We start from the raw sequence: 23,097 nt of genomic DNA on the forward strand, positions 1-23,097 counted from the left end.
TTTCCCCTTCGCCAAGGGGCTAGGGTGTATTCGTCAAGATTCGCCATCTCACGTCATCCCGCAATGTTAAAATAGGATTCCCGCTGGCTCTGACTTCACTGCAATTTCAACGCCCCTCGGTGCCATCTACTCCTGTCATTAGCTGCATTCAAAATATCAACAGGTACCTCCGGCCCAGGTAACGTCCGTGAAGTCGAGCAAAGACACCACCACGAGCACGAGACACATCAACTTGACATGTTCATTTGTCAACATATACAGTAACGTCATTATCAATACACAGACGTACTAGGTTCTTAACGAAGCAGTGCTGGTAGACCTGCTCCCAGCTATTTAACCTTCTAAATACTGCAAACTTCCCGTGAGTGCAGAAATGCCATATTAAACCGTCTACATTAAAGCAAACAAAACGCCCAGCAACACGACATAAAAGACACCTAGCTACCCTTCGCAGCCGTTATTTCCGTACTCCCCATCACACCATCATCCCGACTCGTATCCTTCTCATCACCAGCACCCCCATCACTCCCCTCATCGACATCCTTTTCTTTCCTCGCGTCGGGGTCGACAACAGCAGGAGGAACACCAGCTTCCGCCGACGTCTTCGCCGCCGCCGCCGCCGCCGCAGCAGCAGCAGCGGCCTCGGCATCCTGCATCGCCTTCTTCTTGGCCTGCTGCTCCTTCTTAACGCTCTTCCACTCCATGCCCGCCGGCCCAATGACCACAGCACAGCACACGGACACGCCCGCGACGAAGACGATCCTCAGCGCCTCGTTGTACGCCTCCAGCGCGGGGCCCCTGACGTCGTCGGGCAGATGCGTCAGCGTCGTCGCGCCGGCTCCCTGGAGGTCCAGGCCCCCCAGCCCCGGGATCGCGCGCAGTCTGTCGACGAGCTCGTTGCTGAGGATGCTCTGCGCGACCGCCCCGGAGATGGCGCCGCCCAGGGTCTGCATGAAGAGCATGATGCTCGTGCCCACCGACACGTCCCGCAGCTGCAGCACCGTCTGCGCGGCGACGTTGGGCGCCTGGAACGACAGTCCCATGCCTATGCCGTAGATGACCTGGTAACCCGCCCATTGGGCCGCGCCGCTGTCGACTTTGAGCGTCGTGAGCAGACCCGCGCCTATGCACATGAGGCTGGACCCAAAGAGCATGACGGGGGTGTAGTATCCAATCTTTGAGATGAGGGAGCCGGTGATGATGGAGAAGACCATCATGGTGAGCACAGTGGGGAGGGTTCGGATACCCGAGTCGACGGCAGAGTAGCCCTTGATGGCCTGGAACCAGACGGGAAGGTAGTAGGTGAACATCATGGCCTGGGCACCGAGACAAAAGGAGGCGAAGGCGGCGAAGGCGATGGAGCGCTGGCGGATGATGCGTGGGGGGACGGTGGCGGTGTCGGGGCGGAGGATCTGGACGGCGATGAAGGCGAGGAAGAGGACCCCCGTGAGGACTAGAAGGGCGATGATGCGAGAGCTATTCCACTGTCTCGTGTGTTAGCTGGTTTTCTCACTTTTTGGGGTTAGATGGTGACCTTACGGTGTACTTGACGCCTCCCCACTGCAGCGCAAGAAGCAAACACACCGTCCCGGGGACAATAACAGACGTTCCCAGGAAATCCAGCTGCTTGATCTTATCCTTCAAGGATAACTTGCCGCCGCCAGCCGGGGCAGGCGGCTTAAGGAGAAAGATAATCACCAAGACGCCAACGCCGCCGAGAGGCAGGTTGATGTAGAAGCACCAGCGCCAGGTGACCTCCGTCGTGAAGGCTCCTCCCAACAACGGCCCGGCGAGGGACGCGACGCCGAAAACAGCACCGAACAGACCTTGGTACTTGGGGCGGCGGTGCAGTGGGATGGAATGGACCATGATGATAATGACACCGGAACTAATACCCGCACCGCCAATGCCAGCAATGGCCCTGCCGATGATGAAGGCGATGGAGTTGGGCGCCGCACCGCAAATGGCGGAACCGATCTCGAAGAGCAAAACGGAGACGAGGAAGACGGCCTTGACGTTGTAAAAGGCGTAGAGCTTGCCGAAGAATAGCTGGAAGGCACAGCTGGTGAGGAGGTAAGCGCTGGCGTACCAGCCAATGTCAGTCACGGAGTTGAATTCGTCGGTGATTCTGGGGATGGCTGTGGCGATGATTAGGCGGTCCTGTTAGGGGTTGAAGTTAGTACATGATTCTTCACGCAAAGGTTTGCAGATAGCGGACGAGGTTGGGGGATGTCTGGTGAAGATGCTTACCACTGCGACGAGAAACATGGTGACGAGGAGTGAGAACATGATGAGAAACAGCTTCACGCCGGTCGGGTACTGTATTGACTGCGCCGTAGAGGTAGCTGCGGGAGCCTGCGCAGGCTGTTTCTGGTCCTCTTTCTTGAGGTCATCGTCGGTCTTGCTCGCTTGTGGTGATACAGTGGTGTCGGTCGTCGGCGGTGCGACGTCACCCTCCGTTTTATTCCTCTTTCTGAATAACATCATGACTGCAGTCGACTCTGCAGTCGTATCCTTCAAATTATGTGCCCAGTAATAAGTAACAGGTTGAATATCTGTGGTCGTCAACGGTGTTGGTTCGTGTATCTTGGTTCGAGAATCGATGCCAAAGCTTCAAATCATGACCAAACGTCTCTCGCAAACAAAAACAATCTAGGCGACATTGGCATCACTGAACGGGACCAACTGGTATGATGACGATGAACCAAGAGGGGGAAAAGACCAAGATGAAAAAGATTTGAACTGGTCCTGTTATATTCTTCGTCTCTCTTGCCCCCCTTGCTGCACTTCCCGAACCAAGACAAAAATGCAAAGGATCGCAAGAGAAAGAAAATAGCAACAAAACAAAACACAACCCATTCGTGATCCAATTTTCGTATTGCCACCCCCGGACCAACAACAAATGTAACAAGAGCCTCCAATCTTGGCTCCCGCAAAGCCTCCCCCTCGCTCGAGCCGACGCTCGACCAGCAGAAACTAACACCAAAAACGTCCACACACTCAAAGGGATAAAAATGACACCGTAAGAGTCACTCGCCGCCAATTGGCCCCCCCGGTGGGGTGGCTCCCGAATGAACCCACTCATACCCGACCTTCAGACCAAACAGGAGAGATGAGCGGCGTCAATTAGCCAGTTTCGAGCATTGTCATTGGTTCGTACGTATACGTGCCCTCGGCGAGCCCAAAGGGGAAAAGACATGCAAATCAAGAGTAATCAAGCTTCATCGAAGCTGGGGGCCAAGCGTCCTTAAAAAATGCTTCGGATTTGTGTTTTAGTGTGTTATTTCCGTCGCCTTTTTCCCGGGGGAAACTGAGACGCAAGAATCGAACCACTGATGCCGTTACGTATAGTCTGTCGCGGGAGCTCTTCGTTTTTCTTTCAAGATTTCCGAGAATTGATTAGGGGAAAGCCCCCAGGCAATATCCTAGGCGTCTATTACAATAGCAGCGCTGCTGGTTCGTACAAAGCAAGGGTAGACACATCACAAGGCTTTCGCATTTCCAGAGGAACAAGAAAACTTACAAGACATTTTCAGATATACATAGGTAGCATCATTTGTTCCTGGATTTCCAAAGTATGGGTGGGAACGTCGGGCGCAAAGTCTTTATACGCTATTCCAATAATCTCTTAACCCCCTGCGCAGACCTTACTAGCCCGCCCTTCAAACTCCCCGAAGCCGAGCCTTCGGGCCCGAGACGGACACAATGTTCGGGGCGCGGGCACTCGAGACACCCGGTCTCCATGGCCCCGAGCAAACATCATGCCCAAAATTCCCCGGCCACCGAGCCCGATTGATTGGCCCATCCTGTGAACGCCCGCGCTGCCCCGCATCATGCCATCCAGTATCTTGGGACCGGGGTTCGGAAGGACCAAAGATACGAGGCTTGCATGTGTCGTCGCATCTTCCCCCTGCCCTATTATACGTATTATACGGTTGAATCGGCGCCTAAACGTGGCACAGCGTCCTACTTGTCGATTCTCGGAGCCCGTCCCGTTTTCACCGCCCCCCTCCAGACCCGAAGAGCGCGTTGAGGACAGATTTTCACTAGCAATAGCTCCAAATCAACGACATCCAAAATCACCCCATGTTGCCCTTTGCAAATGCCACTTGTGCATTTGCCGGCGTCAAATGACCCATCAGCCGTGTGCGCCGCGTGTCATCAGTCGAGAGGTATTGGGCAATTCATTAGGCGCATGCCGGTGTCGTAACCTCAAAGATGCGCAGATGATGCTTCTGTGCCCGTAAGCCGCCGCGCGACTAGCTGCGGCTTATGCCTTGCCCGTGACGCCGTCTGACACTGTAAATTTACCAGAGTATGGGGACCATAGTACAACCTCTGGGACAATGATGGCAATCCTGGAACTGCCCAATCTTCACTGAATCCTTTCTATTTGCCATTAGGTAGATTCGTCGTCTCATGACAGTATCGTTACAAATGTGGAGAGTTGTCACTGTACAGCCGACGCAAAAAGACCAATCCATGCCAGAATACCCGCCCCTTCCCATGCAGCAAAAAGTAAAGACGTCCTCCGTCTTGGCTTGTCCCCTTTCTCAAGGCCATCAGCCTCTGCTCGGGAATTTCGATTCATGTAGTTCGCGCCTTCACCATCTACCTGTCGGTGGTGCACCAAAGTTGCCAAAAGTTCCAAAGAGGTTCGCTGCCGATTGCTGGTTCATGTTGCCGTTGGGAACCCCCAGGTCCGCCCACATGTCTAGGTCGTAAAAGTTTGTCGTATCCAAGAAGTTGCCCAAGTATTGGTCCATAGGCTGGTCTTGTCGCGGTGGGACTTCCATCTTCATGGGCTGGGCTGGGGACGGCCCAGCTGACGAAACTTCTGAGCTCGACTGGGGGACAACACCCTGCAGCCTGGGGACAGCCAGTGGTGTCTCGTAAGGCAGACCGAGGTGTGCCAACGATCGCTCTCGCGACCTCCACGCCTTGAGCATGTAAATACCCAGTTGCGCATTCTCCTTCTTCGACATATCCCACAGCTCCTCATGGTACTGATATATCCGATCAATGACCTTCCAAGCGCGGTCCGCCAGTCTGCCCGTTGGTCGTTTGTAGAGCTGTCCCGCCATGACGATGAAGACGTCCATTTGGAAGTGGAGCTTGAAAAACCACACAAAGCCAGTGTTCTCCATGACGTCGTACAATTCGACGTTGTGCTCGTGGTGCATGAGAGATATCCTAAACATATTATCCTGTACGTTGAAGATTTCGGTGCCCCACTCTGGGAGCTCGCGCATCGGAATCATCATCGCTCGCATCTTGTCAATGATCATTGACCGAATATTGCCGGCCACGATGTGAATATTGCCTGCCAAAGGATCACAATATCTCTTCTCAAGCGCGATAAGCTTAGAATCCAGGTTATCGATCAGGGCTCGATACTTGGCAAGCGTCGCTTGGTTTGCAAGTTGGGAATCTGCCGACTCGTTCTCCATGGCGCCGAGCACTACGGCTTCGAAATCGGGGATTCGGTTCTCGACGATAAATCGACCAATTTCGTACAACAGCAAGCAGAAGGCCATTTCGGTCGGGCCTTCCCGTGGCTGGATGGGTTCGGTTGAGCCGGGGAAGAGGTCGGCGTCGTTGACGTTTTGCGGAGTCTTCGTATCCCAGTTCCAAGGAAGCAGGGTGTCGCAGAACCCAGAAACCATTGCGTACTTCGTGTCCAGCATAATAATCTGCCACCAAAGCCTGCGTCTCATTTCCGTCTCGTACGGAGTGAGGCTGAGCGAGTCTCCATCGCGGTGAAGGCCCATTTTTTGAGCAATTCGTATCAGCACGCCGCTCAAAACCCAGGCAGCGTGGCGGTTGTACCGGCCCTGAAGAGAAATCTACATAGAGTTAGCGGTCATGGCTTGGCGACGCAATCACAGATGTCAAAACGAACCAAGTAAAGGATCAGGGACTGTAGCGTCATCATATCGTGGTTCTTGAGGAAGTTGACCTTGGTTAACGCTGCCTTGACACCAGTAGTGAATCTCTTGAGCGCGTCCTCCTTGGACGAGTCAAGCATCTGCCTAGCTTCGGCCTCGGTCATGGTCAGAGTTGAGACAAGGTAGATGGAGAACAGGAGGGCTTGGGCGTTGTTGGCGACATTGGAGTGGTTGGCCGCGGCTTCGACGACAAGAGGTTGCAGGCTGGGGACGTGTATGAGTTTGGTAATGGGATTGACCCGCTCCAAAAAGACTTGCCAAAGTCTAAAAATTTGGACGGGCGACGGAGTGACATCTTCCAAGTCGATGGTTGCAAAATCGTTCAGCAAGAGATCTACGTTGTCGTCGGGGGTAACAGCATCAGACCCAAGCACACTCTGCTCCTCCTCCTCGGCCTCGATGATTTGGCGCATGGCTGTCAACTACGCGAAGGGTTAGGGCAAGTTTTAGGTAAAATACGAACGAGGTTGTCAAAGCAAGCCGAATCTGATAAAGTCAATAGTACTCACCTGGTCATGAACGGTTGCCCAGAGATAGCTGTCCATGAACCTGACACTGCCATCTTCGACAACTACTTTGCCCGCCGGCTTCCATGATGTTGTTGCTGGCGAAGAAATATCGTCGACGACAGAGGCTGTGCCTGAAGGCAAGGGCAGTTGAGTAATACTTGGAGATGGACCTGCTGAGGAGGGAGTGATGTGACTAGAAGGAGAGAATGTTGTAGAGACGGTGGGTGGTCCAGCTGGCGGTGGTGTTGAGCTCGTAGCATACTGCTTCAACAAAGCTTCACACCTGGCCAATCTTTCTTGCAAGTCTTGATTTGGCCTCCTCCTCTTTCGGGCGGGAGCTGGTGTAGAGGGAGTACATGCGACGTTGGCCTGTACAAGTCAGCGGAAGGTACGCTTGGCAAACCGACTTCAATGACGGCGTACCTTGATACAATTAGAACAAGGGGTGTTGCGGTCGCATTTTATTTTGCGATGCTGACAGAGGACACAAGCCAAAACCCTAGGGCTCTTGTGCTGACTTGAGGTGGTGCTCATCATTGATAGGGCTGGGAGGCTGGGGAGGCTTTATGGAGACGTGATGATTGCCACAGGAGAAGTTTGAACCTGGACGAACTCGTCCAAGAATCGGGGTATCAAACCCGCAGGATCGGAAGGCGTGGGCGCGCGGCCCTTATGATCATTCCCCGGCGAAAGGGGGGCCGACAAATAGAGAGAAAAGAAAGAGAGAATAAGAAAAAAGAAGGTGGTTGCAGGGGTTCCGTTCCAGCAGAATGTAGGGGAGAGTTGTGGCGGACGTGAGACCTAAAGCCAGTAATAAAATGAAGAAGAGTCTCGACACAACCGGAGTTGGGAGTGAAGAGTGCCCCTCTTTGGCGAGGTTTGCGGGTCGAGCACTTTGACGCGGTGGAAAGTAAGGTTATCGGCTTAGAAATTGGCAGGAAAACAAGATCCTGGTTAGATTTTGTGATCACGGGCGAGGCGGATTACCAAACAAGCGGAGAGTGGCGCAAGGAGAACGTTTTTTGAATCGTTATGCTCCCCCGATAGTGCGGTACGGCGGATGAAAGTGGTAGAGGTGGTGGTGGAAGTTGGCGGACGCAATATGGCAAGTCGAAGGTTGATCGGGGATTGGTCCGGGAAGTGCGGACGGGAGGCCTGGCCTAGGGAGCCAGGGTTTGAATTGATCGAGGCTAAGAGCTGGGGCGCCCTGTTTGAAGACGCGCGTGCGGCACTGATGTGTGCAAACTTATACCTGGCGGGGCTGATAGGAAATGAATACTCGGGCCTAGGCAGTCACTAAAGCGCGTACGTACCAAATTTGGCGGGAGAGGTATGGATGCGACTTGGTGGGATGTAGGGAGAAAGAACGGCCGGGCGGCGGCTGATGGTGGTGGAGGGTGTGGTGGTGGTGGTGGGAAACAAGAGTGGATGACGAGGGTCAAAGGATGAGACGGCGACCGACAGACCAAGGAAGAAAAAAAAAAGAAACAGCAGTAGTCTGTTGGGGTGTTTTTTTTTTTTTTCTGCCGGTAGGTGGTGACACTATTTTGACCAGTACTGGCGCAATGCTGATAAAAGCGTCAGCAAAGACAGCGGCGAAGGCAGTCCAGAAGAAGTGAGAAGAATCAATCAATCGAATGCGGGCGCGGGTCACAGTTGGGTAGCCCTGACTCGTCGGGATTCCAAGAAATCCGAGGCAGCGATACCCAGCCAAGAGGAGAAAGTGACCACTGGGAACGACGTGTTGTGTGCGTCTCACTGGGCTATCTCCCGCTTGTGCCTAGTTGATCTTTGGGGGGGAAGAGGGGGGGCCCAATATATCCCAGTCCAGTGCTTCAGGTAACTGTGGCCGTAGGTAGTTGAGTGGTTTACGTACTTTCCCCAGAGGCTATTATGGCTGACCCGAGAGATTCCGTCGTAGTTCAAACAAAGACGACGGTTGGTGTGGGAGAATAGAGGTAGTACGTCGCTATTCTCAACAAGCAGCCAGCCGAGTTGGCAGAATAGGCAGTTGACAGAAAGCTAGAATTGAAAAAAGAAATAAAATAATAAAAAAATAAAAAAAAGAAAATGGGATAGGGCAGGTTAATCACTTTGGGGGAGAGGGGGTTGAGGTCGTCGGAGGGAACGGACGAAACGGAGGTTTGGCGGACGAATGACGACAAGATGCTGGCCAACTGGGACGTAAGTGTGTGTGGTCTAGGTCCTCTGTGGCGGAATGGGAAGGTTACAAAACCCTGGTCCCTGGGACGATATTTACGACCCTTTTAATGAATCTTGAAGTCTCGAAGCCTTGTAGGCAGCGTTGGCGCAAATCCGCCGTACTTTCGGAAGTGCTGACTGCCAGGTTTGGTACCTGTAAGCGGGTGCGGAGGACGAAACGGGTAGCAGATGGGCAGAAATGAGCAATAATAACTGCCATGAGCTTCAGGATTCAGTGTGATGTCAGGTCAGAAAGAAGCAGGGGGGACAACAGCCGTAAGAGCGGCAGGCATGCAGGGCGAAGACAAGGTACCAGTAAGGCGATGAAATGGACAGGGAAGCGACAGAGTATGCGACGGGAGTGGGCGGTACCGAAGCAGTTCGGGAACAAGTGGAAGGGAAGATGAGGTGGTACGGAGTACTGGGGAGTGGGTAAAGTGAAAAAGAGAGAGATGGAAAAGTGTGAGTGTGTGGACACTCACAAACAGCGGCGGGGGGGAAGGGGGGAGGGGGCGGGGGTTGACAGTTGAGAGTTTCCTGACAGGATTCACGTCAAAACGGTCCCTGCGCAGACGGCGGAGGGGGGGGCGAGGGGAGAAGAAGAGGGGAGGGGACGGACGGGGAAGAGCAATGGGCGAGAATTCGATGGGGAGGGATGGAAGGAGTATAGAAAACGAAAGAGGTCCGGGAGACAGGTGCAACTGCCTAGTCTATCTAGTCCTGGCAAACAAGTCTTGGTACGTATAAGCCACAATCAATGAGCTGGAGCGCAAATGAAATATGCAGCAACCCCCCAAAAAGAGAAGAAGAAGCGTTTTACATTAGGTGCTGCTGTCACTTGAACAATTGACAGCGTCACCGGACAGCGCATCTGGTTTTCCCATCAGCCCAGGATGTGGGTTTTTCCCGTGCATGCAAATCATTATCAAGCCTGTGTGACTGTAAGAGAGGCTAAAAAGTGTTTGTATAGCGCCATACGGCGGAGTACGTGGTGTAAGAAATGGGCACTTTGAGGCACCACCACTATCATAGTAAACAACCACCACACACATAAAGTGGATTGGCTGGGTTGGCCTTTGCTGTTGGGTGGGCTTGACTTTCCTTATCTGTCCTTACCTGCCGACCATTGCGTCAGGACACTGGACTACCCACCCTCAAACTGCGCCAATGCACTGCTGCCGTAAGCAGGACAAAAGTGCGCATAAGTTCGGAGTGCGGATACAAAAGAGAGCGGGAGAAAGGACGGAAAAAAAAAAAAAAAAACACGTGTGATAGACACAGGGTGCCTTAACTGACGGTGGGCGACGTCGGAGCATAACAGGGCCGACCCTGATGCAGCCAAGGATGCCGAAGTGCGACTGGTGCTTAACCTTTACGGCGGCTGCAGCTTGTGCAAAGCCCTAGGTTGCATGCGGCTTAGAGTATGTTGTGCACGGCTAGATGCTTCCGATCGAATTTTGTGCAATTTGTGTAAACTTTGAAGTGCTTCACCCAGGCAGGTGACCTCAACGCACGGATGCTGCTGCTGCTTACCCAGTTGTTGCAACAAAATAAAAAGCGGTTTGACGTTTCCAAATTTTGTGTTTGACTGAACTTGGGAAATCCACGACCAAGCTCCATACCATACTACGTCGTAGTAGAGCGGCGCCCCATAAGTGGAGCCTGCTCTCCGTCGGCGGTGACTCATCATAAAAGATATGTATTATGTGCAGAAGTCCGCTGGAGTGTTCCTCTGCTCCGCCGGCACCTGCTTTGCCCGACTTTAAGCTTCCTTCTCCGATGGGCACCGGCCGTAGCTACCTCCGCCCTCCGTCTTCCGTCGTATTCGGCTCTTTCTTAATTTTGCTTTCTTAGCCTACATTACATATTTATGCTCCGAGTGGTGGTGTTATCTCGCCTTGAGCAACGCCGGCATTCACCAGCTGCCTCGGCAAACAGGATAGACAAGCGTTATTCCATTTTAGGTTACGACAGCACAGGCAGTTGGGCCTGTTTTCCTTGACTCCGTCCGTAGCTGAGCCCAGTAATTGGGACCAGCAACAGTTATAACGTCAGGCGAGGATTACCCAACTAACTACATGTACGCCGGCAGAGCGCCAATTTAAATGGGTCGGCTCCGTAGCCTACACAACAAGTACTCAAAGACTGCACTAAGACACAATACCTGTGAGATGTATGGGCAAATCACACTACAGTATACCTGTTTATATCCATAAAAGTCGATTCTTGCAGGGGCGGGGCCCTCTTTGAACAAGTTTTTACTCCAAAATTGGTTGCACCTGCCCAACATCGAAACAAAAGTAACAAAAACTACTTCGACTTGCAATCGCCCAAATCGGATATGTTTATATTCTGGGTTACAGGCGATCCCAAGGGCACATAGGAGCGGAAATGCACTTAACCGATCAACCACCAACGTCTAAAATCAAGCTTAACATGGGCCCCTCACAGCTTCGGAACAGCCAGGGTTCGTCCTCAACTACATGTGTTACATTTCTATCTTGACGAGAACTTCACTGCAGCGCCCTCTGTCCGTAACCCTTTTCGATTGGCTCTTATGAAACCTGTAAGCCTTTACAGGGAACGCCATTGAACACTCTAGGCGAGCCTTACACCTGGCGAAAAGGGCTTGCGGGGCGACTATATTACACTTTCCACCACGACATGGCCCGTGGCAGCCACTGCCTGTCGCTCTAAAGGGCACATATCCATGGGCACCCATCAAAGTCCGCAATAACGCACTTCAGTGCAGTATCGACATGTACTTTGCTAGCCGCTGCATTAACCACCAATTCATGGCCACGGGGTAGCCCGCTTGGCCTAGCACGATAGCTGTCGGACATGTGAAATGTACGGACTGGTCAGCGCAACTACCGGCTCTTGGCTACCTACATCCGCTATTCCCGACTTGACACTTATTGTCCTCGCAGCCACGGGCCGGACACCACAACCCAGGATGCCTTCGAGCCTTCGATGCGGAATCAAGGGCGCGGAACTATCTGCACAAAGACACGGCAATGTTTTTTGCTAGGACACGCGGTGGTATCGCTATTTCAAGTGACCTTTGTAATTGGAGAGTCTACCATCAGGTACGTTTGATAATCTAGTAATGTCGGCATTGGTCCGCACTAAGGGGGGTTCGAGTACTTGCTATAAAAATAACTATAAATATAAATATAAATAAATAAAATAAAACAAAACCCAAGCTTCAGTACATATTCATCAATGCCCTATCGCGCTAACCACTTGGACAGTGTCCTCGTGGATTCGGCCCCAAAGAGTTGATGGCTGCCAAAGTCACCAGCTCAGCCATACTACGCCCCAAAGAACTGGTTACCCCGCGAGTTGCCCAAGCTCGTTCGGCAGCTGCGGACAAATATGCATGAACAATTTTCCAACCACACCACACCTTGAACACTCCTCAGAGTGCGAAGAGAAAAACAAGGTCACGGTAACGGACAATTGACAGCGTTAAACTGCATGCCAGGGTCATTAAGTTTGTTCGTAGCGGTCTGAGGAAGTGGGCCCGGCGCAGATCGAAAAAAGAAGAAGCTGGGAGCAGCACGCACGGCATTAGACCTTCAACTCCATCTCCAAATGTTACATATAAGCTCAAGGACAGGACCTTGTTTTGGGGAGGGGAGGGGGGCTCTAAAGCTACCTGACGGACGGAGTTCTTATTGCCATGCTTTTTCTTTTGCTTTTTTTTCGTCTTACCCTTCCTTTCTGGATACACATGGCTCAACCGGAATTAGTGTAATGGTGTACAGTCGTCCTATCCCACAAACCTTACTCCAATCGTACAGCCGCACCTGCTACCACTTACCACGTAGCGATAGACCCTCCACCACCATCTCAACCGGGGGGTCCCTAGCATCACCAACTCCGCACGCCCTGGACAGCGTCAACTCAATTATCTCCGCTACCTCACCCACCCGAACTTTTTCGGCGGGACGGTCCTTAACTCCTTTGGATTTGAGCGCCCACAACCCGAAAAATGGAGGTAAGCCTCGGCGCCGTTGGAAGTTCACCAGGGCAAAAACCCCACTCCTCCGGTCATGAGAACGAGAACGAGACGGACGTCTTAGTCACTTTGTCTCTGATCGTAATAACCCCAATCAAGGGCCGCGTCGATCCGTAAATCGGAAAAAGGTGTTCAAAAGTGACGAGCTACGGCAGTGTGGCTCGTCTTCCTCCTCACACACCCTCTCGTATACCCCTCACACTACGGCCTTTGAAAACGCAGTGAAGCTTCCTCAGCCTTATGGCAAGCGTAAAACGTTTTGGCTCTCCAAGGCCTTGGCGCCCAGCGGTAGTAATCATCGACTAGGAGTATGTACATGTAGTGAATGGCCCGTCGTTGCCGGGCAAGTCTTTCAGCACTTTGGGCGGTGCGGCCGTCAAATCGCTACATTTCCTTTTCGTCAATACGTGCTGGCACACACGCATGGGAGTTCGGCTGTAGCCGTTGGGCAGAGTGATGTAACCCCGCCGATGACCATCATGCGATATAAACTTGAGGAGGGGGGGTTGTCAGGCTCGCCATACATGGCAGATCCGCGCCAGGTTTTTGTGCAACAAAGTCATACGCGGATAACTAATCCCGGCTCCGGACAGGAAGCGCGTTGGAATTGTGGAAGATCCCCAGGCAGCATTACGCCAAGAGGCACTGTAAAAACAACCATGTTCAGCCTGTGAGAAGGCAAAGACAATCCAGGTTCTGGGCCCATGTTCGGCGTAACAGTCAGGAGGACACACTAGCAGATGTGATGTGATCTGCCTTCGATCTGTTCCTGAATGCGAGCAGGAAGCTCGTTTAGGGGAGAATCCGAAAGCGAGGAATACGAGACCCGAGCAATGCGAAGGAACGAGGTGGGGGATACTGGATGAGGTAAAAACGGCGGGCGTCATCTCCAAGAAGGAATACGCGGATTAGCCAAGTCTAAAATCTGGGGGGTTTGATAAGATGGCTTTAGAGCTTCGGCGGTAGTAGCGATGCCAATGCTAGTCGGGGCTTCCACGTCACTTTCCATCAGCTGAGCCAAACTATGCGCTGGACGTGGGATAAGCCAAGCTTTCGCCTTCAGATGGGATAAGAGACATGTCAGATGAACAATAAGACGGCGCGGCGCCATGGAATTCAGCAGAACTTTTACGATTTTACGATCTTATGGCGGCGCATCGAATATGCCGAGTCCATCCACTTCAGGACTCGATGCTCTATCTGCTGCTGGTGCTACTTCGGCAACGTCACCATCAGCCTGTGTTGGCACGACAGCCATGGGCCTTTCAGCGGCTACCAGTGCCCTCCTCTTCGTCTTCTTGAGCAGCACGTTATGACGCCTACTCTTGACATGTTTCGTCCAGTCCTGCTCCGTCACACACGTCGTCTTACAGATTTCGCACGTCCGCCGGCACAGCGTCCGCTCCGTCTGCCCCTTGGCCTCCCGGAGCACGTTACCGGCCCTCTCCGAGGTTCCCTCCGGGTTGGGCAAGTTTTCACCTTTGAGAAAGCGTCCTGCAATGTCGACGGCTGTATCTATGACGTTAGACGACCATTGGGAGATGTCGGTGCTGTCCATGACGAAGAGGTGGTCCATGGCGCTCGGCTGCTCTTGAAGGAGCGGGACGATCTTGGTACGGATCCAGCGCGTCTGGTACTTTGCGTACTGCCGTGTCGAGGTCTTCATGTCCTCGAGCCCTGTAGCCTCGAGAGATTCGAGAATGGTGGGGTCGGCTGCCTGGTCTGGGCTGTTAAGAGCCCTGAGGTAGGGCTCGAACTCCTTGAATCCGATTGACTGCCAGATTCCACGAGTGTAGTCCACCTCTTCGCCAGCAGCCTGCTTGGCTTGGACGTACTCATACATGGACTGCGTCTCGGCGCTGAGACCAGCCGTGAGCATTTTGTCCACCCGCTTGTCGAGACGTTCCTTCAGGACCTCGGGATCCGAATATACCCAGAAGAGTAGCGTCTCCCAGGGGCTCGCGCTGCCGGAATCGGAAGCTTTGCTGTCGGCGATTTTGCGCTGACGCTGCTCGGCGTAAATCTCTGAAGCCGGACGGCCGTGTTGCAGGTAGATCTGCAGCGAGCGCGAGATCTTGCGCCTGTCATTGGGATGCCAGCGGTCCGCCATGACGGGGTCGACCTCCCTCAACTTCGCCAGTATGACCTCTGTCGGTTCGTTGAGAATTGGAAACGAGGCGGCGTCATCCTGATCGTCCTTGAACTCTCCATCTCTTGCCTTTTCGTCCTCCGCCCCCACGAGGGTATTTTCAAAGAGCAGCGCATTGGTATAGTAGTGCGTGCCGCCCACAACGATGGGCAAGTTGCCCCTGCTTCGAATTTCGCGGATGACCTTGTTCGCTTCGCGTTTGAAGTCTTCAATGATCCAAGTGGGCTGATCGAGGCCTATATGGTCGAGCAGGTGGTGGGGTATGCCGCGGCGCTCTTCCGTGGTGATTTTATTTGTGATAATGGGCAGGCCTTTGTACATCTGCATAGCATCTGCGTTGATAATTTCGCCTTTGAAGCGTGTCGCAAGCTCTATGGCAAGCTTCAATACATGTCAGCCCGGAATCGCCAGTGCGCCAGCCATCACATGGTTGAAGAGAGAGCCCTGCTCACCTCTGATTTTCCAGTTCCAGTCGAGCCCAGAATGACCACCAAAGGGTCCGCGGGCGCATTTCGGGCTGTCATGTTGCCAACAACATTGTGTATGAACCTTCGGCTGAAAACAGACCGAAAGATCATACCAGATATCTCCGTTGCCTAGCGGTGACTCAGAAGGATCACAACATGGTGGGTGCTCGAGGCAGATGTGATGTGCTGTGCTTCGTTTCGTGTCCTGATGACGGAGTCTTGATAGGTATTCTGGAATATTTTTGGTGGTTCAGATTCTCCAAAATGTGGCATCAGAACGTATCGGAACGCGCCAGAAGGAAAGTTGGTAGTCACAGACAGCGGGCAGCCACTGGATTGGATCAGTGCCGGGATCCCCTGTAGACCCCTGGAAGTTGCTAAGCTGAAGCACCTAGACCTTAAAAGACACTGGAGGATTAAGGTAGGTGACAGTGAACTAGACCCCAGGTCCTTACCCAGTAAAATTGCGTGTTATGTGATGGTCACGTGCACGTAGCTCCACCAAATTTTTGGACACATCGACAATTTGGCGTTTTTGAAGCCAGATCGCAGCCGACCCTCTTTTCGCCCCGAGCTCTCTCCTCATCTCCTTAATAACCTCCCTTCTTCCAACACCATCACCCTCCCCCTTCGCCACACTTGGAGCCATTGTCGCTCTCTACCTCTCTCTTCTTCTCCCCTTCATCTGGATGATTTAGATCCTTTGTTTTTTTGTTCCCCTCCTCCCCCAAGTGTAACAGCCCATCATGAGTTCTCGTAAGTACACGATTCCCCTCGACCCTATAATCGCGTTCTTTGTTCCCGTTCGCCACATCGCATAGCTCCCAAATGGACACGCGCGCGATATTCTGGCCGAGACCGCCTCGACACGATTAGGATCAATTCACCATCTCAGGACACCTCAATGGCTAACCTACGCGCTTTTCTGCTACAGTACGGTTCCTCGACCTGGTCAAGCCGTTCGTGCCGTTCCTCCCTGAGGTTCAGCAGCCGGAGACCAAGATTCCCTTCAACCAGAAGCTGATGTGGACGGCCCTGACCCTACTCATCTTCCTGGTCATGAGCCAGATGCCCCTTTACGGCATTGTCTCTTCCGACAACTCGGATCCCCTATACTGGCTGCGTATGGTCATGGCGAGTAACCGAGGAACGCTGATGGAGCTGGGTATCACTCCCATCATCTCCTCCGGCATGGTCTTCCAGCTCCTTGCTGGCACCCACATGATTGACGTCAACCTCGACCTCAAGAGCGACCGCGAGCTTTACCAGACCGCCCAGAAGCTCTTTGCCTTCATCCTGTCCGCCGGTACCGCCACTGTCTACGTCTTCACCGGCCTCTACGGCCGTCCCTCTGACCTCGGCGCCGGTATCGTCTTCCTGCTCATTCTCCAGCTTTTCGTCGCTGGTATGATCGTCATTCTCCTCGACGAGCTTCTGCAGAAGGGATACGGTCTTGGTTCTGGTATCTCTCTGTTCATCGCCACCAACATTTGCGAGTCCATCATGTGGAAGGCCTTCTCTCCCACGACCATCAACACCGGCCGTGGCCCCGAGTTCGAGGGTGCTGTCATTGCCCTCTTCCACTTGCTCCTCACCTGGCCCAACAAGCAGCGCGCTCTTCAGGAGGCCTTCTACCGCCAGAACCTCCCCAACATCATGAACCTTCTGGCCACCATTGCCGTCTTCGCCGCTGTCATCTACCTCCAGGGCTTCCGCGTCGAGATCCCCGTCAAGTCTTCCCGCCAGCGTGGTGCCCGCGGCTCTTACCCCGTCCGCCTGTTCTACACCTCCAACATGCCCATCATGCTGCAGTCTGCTCTGTCCTCCAACGTCTTCCTGATCAGCCAGATGCTCTACTCCCGCTTCTCTGACAACCTCCTCGTCCGCCTTTTCGGTGTCTGGGAGGCCAAGGACGGCTCCGCTCAGCTCTCCGCTATTTCCGGTCTTGCCTACTACATGTCCCCTCCCCTGAACTTCAAGGACGCTCTTCTCGACCCCATCCACACCGTCGTCTACATCGTCTACATGCTCGGTGCCTGCGCCATCTTCTCCAAGACCTGGATTGAAGTTTCCGGCTCCAGCCCCCGCGATGTTGCCAAGCAGCTCAAGGACCAGGGTCTCGTCATGGCCGGTCACCGTGACCAGAGCATGTACAAGGAGCTCAAGCGTATCATCCCCACTGCCGCTGCCTTCGGTGGTGCCTGCATTGGTGCCCTCTCCGTCGCCAGCGACCTCATGGGAGCCCTCGGCTCCGGCACCGGTACCCTTCTGGCTGTCACGTAAGTTTTTATTCCAACTAATGCAACTATTGATCTGTGGCTAACAATCATTCAGCATCATCTACGGCTACTTCGAAATTGCTGCCAAGGAGGGTGATCTGGCCGGTATGAAGGGCATGATTATGGGTTAATGTTACCAGCCAACAAGTACGACATAACCTTTTTCAGAAATAACGAAGCTTCTTCCTTTGTTCATGCGAGGCTTCCAGCAGTCATCAATAATGGTGGCTCTCTGTGTAATATCACGGCATACATTTTTAAAAGTCATAACGAGGTGCTCAGTTTCCCCCTCGTGAAGAACAAAAGCAATGGGTTTCCACGGTGATGGGTTAAGATAGCATTAGGACAACGGGCGAGTCACTCCCGCGCCGGGCCTCGATAATGATGGAGGTCAGCATGACGAACGTTGCAGCTGTTGGTAGAAGCGCCCGATTCGGGGCTCTGCCTAGCTGCTGTCCGACAGCCGGTGTAGGGAGTGTTGTATCTAAGATCATGTATGCGAACAAATCCATTTCACGCACCATGCGTCCTTGCCTTGCCTTGCCTTGCCATTACTCTGCCCGCTGGCGTTGTCGTCGCCTTCTGCTACATGTTGTGTGATAAAGTATCCAGATCCTCAGCAGACGTGGCTCAAACCTTAGGGGCCTTTCTTCCTCGAGGCTAACACTTGTGGGTAAGACAACCGCCGTTGAAGCTGCAAGGGAGACGAAAAACGACCGTTACGATCCGTCTCGGAAGTGTAACCCGGTCTCGACGCCACGCAGCTCCTTGCAGCTCCTGCAGCTTCGTGTTGTCTTCAGCACCAGTCAAAACGCCAGAGGCTGTAGACAAAAGGGTCGCATGGCCAGGTTAATCTGACGTTATTAAATAGGTATCTAGCCCATCTTACATCGGATAGTGTGAAGCCAAGCGATAGGCGTAAACTTTTGGCCGGACAGCAGAATGCCTAGATTGATATCGTGCCTCCGCCCCTCCGCCATCTTCATCGAGGATGTTGATGCTCGACTTTCCGTCTTGATCTGCTATGTGCATGCAACACATATATGCAAGATTGTACAAAGCAGGTGTGCTGATGGGGTAATCTACTGGCGACCTTTCTCTATGAGTTCTCTTTCCTACTCACTTGTGTCTTTGGCCGTGTGAATTTCCGTGAACACGTAGCACAGTCCTTAACTTTCGTGATCCTCAAATGTTCCGAGGGCATACTCACTATATTACCTCTAGGAATGATTGAAAATTGAAGGAGGGAACGGGAGAGGTTGACACACGGATGAGGTGGCCTTACTCAGCGCAGACTACACGTCCATGTATACAGTCCAGAAACCCGGTCGACTATTAGGGGGATGTTTTGCCTAATAGGCGGAAAGGCGCAGTGTTTACTTCATTTACATGGAAGATGTACGAGAAGAACGAGTCGGCGGTCCCAGACCTCATGCGATACTGACTGTATTGTGTCTCGCTACGGCAAACTTCCGCAGACTCGTCACTCCCGGCGGTTCGATTACCCAAAGATACGGGTGTTTTCAGCAAGACAGCAATACACTGGCACGCCAGAGACAACATTCGCCACAGTAGGTAGACTGCTGGAACGACTTGCTGTTACTAGTGCGCATGAGAAGCCCGGCCAAGTTGGGCTTCATGGTTTGACTGTGTCCCAGCTGACATTAACGAAGTAGAGGCAAACAGCATAAATCGTGCCGGGAACTGTACGGACTATACAGCCATGATTCTCGACAGACTAGCACCCCTTTTCGTTTCCTGTGAGAGTTTAGAATGCCTACGTGATACTTCACAGTGCTCCAAAAGGCAGCATCGCGTGGCCAGGGCTTCATATCCGTTAAAACAGGCAATTATACCACCTCAAGATCTGCGATGCTCATTTGAGCATCAATGTATCCATTCATCTGTCTGCAACATGTTAATGACATTAATCACTTGAATTCGCCAATATTGAATATGTCATAACTCGCCCATCCCCCAGACTTTGCAAGTCGAGATACGCCAATCCACCCGGCTAGCACTGAACAAACAACATAGAATCGATGGTAGTACCTCCAAATATAAGCCAATATGTGAGCAAAGACCCAAATGCACCAGACTTACCCTCTCCAGACGGATACATAGAAGTCTTCTCTAATTCGAGAAGTATGATGGCTTGGGCAGTTTGGCTTCGCCAACACCCAATAAGAGGCGATGGATGCTGGGTAAGGGTTATGTCTCGCAATTCTGGAGTGGGGGCGGAACGCCTCTGAACTGCCGCTTGCCTTGCCTTGATATCAGTCGCGTCTTGTTTGCTCTTAATTCAAGGATTCTAAGACTAGGCACTCGCGGTGGACTAGAATTATTGATGGCGGGGGTGATTGTATTTCTGCTGCTGTTGAAACGAGAGGATCGGCGTGCAATGGCAGAGCAACGGCACGAGCCACTAGCTGAAGAATGTGGTGGTATATCTGACATGTGCTCGTTCTTGGCTGATCTGCTGGCAACTTCAGGGTGAGAAAGTCATTCCTGCTGCCAATGAAGTCGTAGGCCCTTATTAGACGTTCAAAAATTGCTTTGTTGAGGCTGAAACAGTAGCTGGAGTAGTCGGCTTCCAGACTGATGCTCACGTTGGAGTTGTCCCATTACTGGCATGATCTGCTGACCTGTGTACTCTGAGCGACGCGAGGTTGTTCCATTACATCACCCTGCTATTCGGATCGAGCTCATGAAGGTACTTAAACAGATTTACAGGCAGAGAAACTCATACGTTTTCAGCCGGCTCTATACACAGTACAACGCGTATTGGAGACTGATGCTCAAGTCTGACGGTTCGTCTCGGTCCATGTTCAATGTGTAAGATGCAGATCTAGGTGTACTTGGTAGTCATGCGTTCGATTTTGGATTCCACACCTCAGTTTGTGTTGCTTAGCTTCATCGGCAGCTTTTCACGAAGCGAGGAACACGATCAGTACTTCTCTGGCCTGGAATATTTGGAGCTCATAAGATCAAGAGTCAACATCCCTAAGGAGGATATTAAGTTCGCTGGGATACAAGTCCATGGAAGTGATGCCCACCAAAGCTTTCCTAACCCTACAACCGCGACGGGACAGGTGTCCAGAAATGACCAAGGAAGTGGAGATTATCAGATTGATAATATCTAATCCTTCGACATGAACCTTGTACAATCTACATAATTGAGCTGAACAACCAGGTGGGCACGGACAACAGTGCGAGGAGGCTGAGATTCACGTCGTCAATAGGCTGACGAGGTGACACAAGAATCCTTCGTAAACCACCATGAGTCGGTTGTGACCATAGTGGAACGACGGAAGCAGATTGACCACCAAGTATATGAGGGCAGCACCGAATATTGAGTAGGTTTGAAAGAAAGCTCCAAGGCTTCCAGACCGGACAGTTGCCAGGCCGTGGTTTGCAGTTTCTTGGGCGTTCGTTCCGCTCTCACCTTGTGCTAAACGTGGACTCGGGGAGCAGGACAGGCCTCGCGACAAGAGACAGGGAATCGAATCCGCAACGCAGGTCGCGGCTCAAAAGAGCAATTGTACTGCTGGTGCGCGTGCCGTGCGCTATTTGCTCCCCCGAGCCCCTCCGAAGCCGAAGCCACTGTTCATGCCGATTCGCGTGCTGCAGGCCGTTGAGCACCCGAAAGCGGCCCTTATCAAGGAGAGAGGTGGGGACCAATCATCGGTTCTAGAGACAAAATGCTTGGTTGTAGTACCTTGGAACCCCGCAAGCCATTGTGTGCTTCTGCCCGTCTGCATGCACGCACAGGGCAAGCCGAAGAAAGCTCTCAACGTTGGTGGGTATGCTCAAGACTACACTACAGCAGTCGGATAGTAGCTTCCTGCTGCCGGTACGGCCAAGAGCCAGGGTATGGTCAACCTTAGATGTCATGCAGTATCCACGGTCCGCCAGTAGGTGTGGTATCGTTTTTGAATGGCGGTGAGAGTGAGTCACTGGCCGCTGACAATGGCATTGGAAATGGCATTTAGCAGGCCGAATGCCGCTCCTGGAAATGGGATGGACCATGGAGGGGCATAAGCAGAAGGGAGCAGCTTGTGGCCCCAATGGGAAGGTCGCTCATTAATGGGAATGGCAAGGCGGACTAGAAGTTTGAGGGTCCAATACAATCAAATCCATTTGGAGGGGCATCTTGCGTGATTTCGTTGGTAGGAGTACTGCGCTGATCAACCGCGTGATGAATGTATGAACGAACAATTGGCGCGATTGGACCTGAGTTGCAGGTCATGAGCATGTCGTTTGTCATCAAGTAACCGTGTCTGACAATATTTTGGGTATCAGTCGGGTAAACCAGTCGCCGTTCACGTGTCTAGGCAGCTGAAGCGAAGCACGTAATAAAGAGTCGTATGTGCGACTCGGGGCGATTCTGGGGTGTCCGAGAAGAGCGAGTGAGTCCCTTCTTGCAGTCGACCGTTGATGCGACCTGGGCACCGGTCTGCATGGTATGACTTGGGTAATCAAAGGGTTAAGCTCATTGGTAGGCGAGTGGTGGATGCTGGACGACGAGCCGTGCGCTTGTCAATGCTTGTGTGGTGGTTGGGTTGAGAAAGTTAGCTTCCGATTGTGTAATGGTGGTGGAGGCGGCGGCGGATGTTCCTGGACGTTGGGAAACCTTGAGCCTCGTGGCAACTATCAAGAAACAAGTTAATAGATCAAGAGGCTAGCAAGACGTCTCATGTAGAGGGACAGGCAGAGGATCCTGACGGTTCATGAGAATTGGACAGCAATCGGAAGCTCCAAGCACCGTTAGACATTTTGGTGGGTGTGAGAGGACCTGGCGAAGCAGGCTTGAGCTTCGGGGGAAAACATGTTGGCTAGGCATGGATAGCGCACGTAAGCCCGCAGCTCAAGGCTCATGCCAAAGTCTGTTGTTCAAAGTGGCATTCCCATAAGGTAAAGTTGAGGTAAGGTATCCCCATCCAATTCCCGAACATCTGGAGTTCGGCTTGGCTTGAGACATCATCCTGATATCATCGGGGGGAGGTTCGGAATGGCAAAGCCATGTTGTCAAGGGATTTAACCTTCGTCCCAGGGAGCGTCGCTGCTGATGACACGGGCGTTGCCTATGCCGCTGTTTCCTGCAACAACAAACATGAGGTGGTTTTCAACGAAAACACGGTGAACTGGAGGCTCAAAGGCAGGCATTTGCTTGCGTGTAAGGAGGCCAGGTTCCCGGGAAGACCGCCCGAGGATATGCATGCATTGATTTGGAGGACGATGGACTGGGGGAGGCACACTAGCATAGTAGGTGTGGATGGGTGGTTGATGATGGGTGGAGGAGCAGAGGCAACGAGGAAGGTGCAACTGAGGCGGCAGGGCCCCACACCCTTGCAACGCCTTGCAACGCCTTCCATGTGCACTTGCACTTTTGAAGCTGCACTACTTTATGCCTCCACTTACAACAGTTCTTGCAGTTTACACCTGCTGGCCCTTTCCACTTCTAGCGTGAGCCTCGTGCGTGGTAGTGTACCGGTATGGATATGTGGATGAATGGATGG

At 52.7% G+C, this 23,097-nt stretch overlaps 4 protein-coding genes across 4 annotated transcripts; 1 reads left to right on the top strand and 3 right to left on the bottom strand.

The window, feature by feature from the left end:
• Nucleotides 1-437: 437 nt before the first annotated feature.
• Nucleotides 438-2,487, bottom strand: CTRU02_201516 (MFS aflatoxin efflux; the record flags this gene model as incomplete). The annotated part of the gene is made up of 3 exons (XM_036728982.1): nt 438-1,484; nt 1,540-2,160; nt 2,251-2,487. 3 exons carry the CDS (start codon nt 2,485-2,487, stop codon nt 438-440), a joined length of 1,905 nt encoding a protein of 634 aa, XP_036579133.1.
• A 2,117-nt stretch (nt 2,488-4,604) lies between these two features.
• Nucleotides 4,605-6,994, bottom strand: CTRU02_201517 (fungal specific transcription factor domain-containing protein; the record flags this gene model as incomplete). Its single annotated transcript, XM_036728983.1, has 4 exons — nt 4,605-5,846; nt 5,903-6,370; nt 6,458-6,826; nt 6,881-6,994. 4 exons carry the CDS (start codon nt 6,992-6,994, stop codon nt 4,605-4,607), a joined length of 2,193 nt encoding a protein of 730 aa, XP_036579134.1.
• A 6,833-nt stretch (nt 6,995-13,827) lies between these two features.
• CTRU02_201518 (tRNA isopentenyltransferase) lies at nt 13,828-15,410 on the bottom strand (the record flags this gene model as incomplete). The annotated part of the gene is made up of 2 exons (XM_036728984.1): nt 13,828-15,213; nt 15,285-15,410. The coding sequence occupies 2 exons, from the start codon at nt 15,408-15,410 to the stop codon at nt 13,828-13,830; spliced, it is 1,512 nt and encodes a 503-aa protein (XP_036579135.1).
• Nucleotides 15,411-16,045: 635 nt separating this feature from the next.
• Nucleotides 16,046-17,709, top strand: CTRU02_201519 (protein transport protein sec61 alpha subunit; the record flags this gene model as incomplete). Its single annotated transcript, XM_036728985.1, has 3 exons — nt 16,046-16,055; nt 16,234-17,578; nt 17,634-17,709. The coding sequence occupies 3 exons, from the start codon at nt 16,046-16,048 to the stop codon at nt 17,707-17,709; spliced, it is 1,431 nt and encodes a 476-aa protein (XP_036579136.1).
• Nucleotides 17,710-23,097: the final 5,388 nt, after the last annotated feature.

Source organism: Colletotrichum truncatum (genome assembly GCF_014235925.2).
Source record: "Colletotrichum truncatum strain CMES1059 chromosome Unknown Contig_0001, whole genome shotgun sequence".
Classification (NCBI taxonomy): Eukaryota; Fungi; Ascomycota; class Sordariomycetes; order Glomerellales; family Glomerellaceae; genus Colletotrichum; species Colletotrichum truncatum.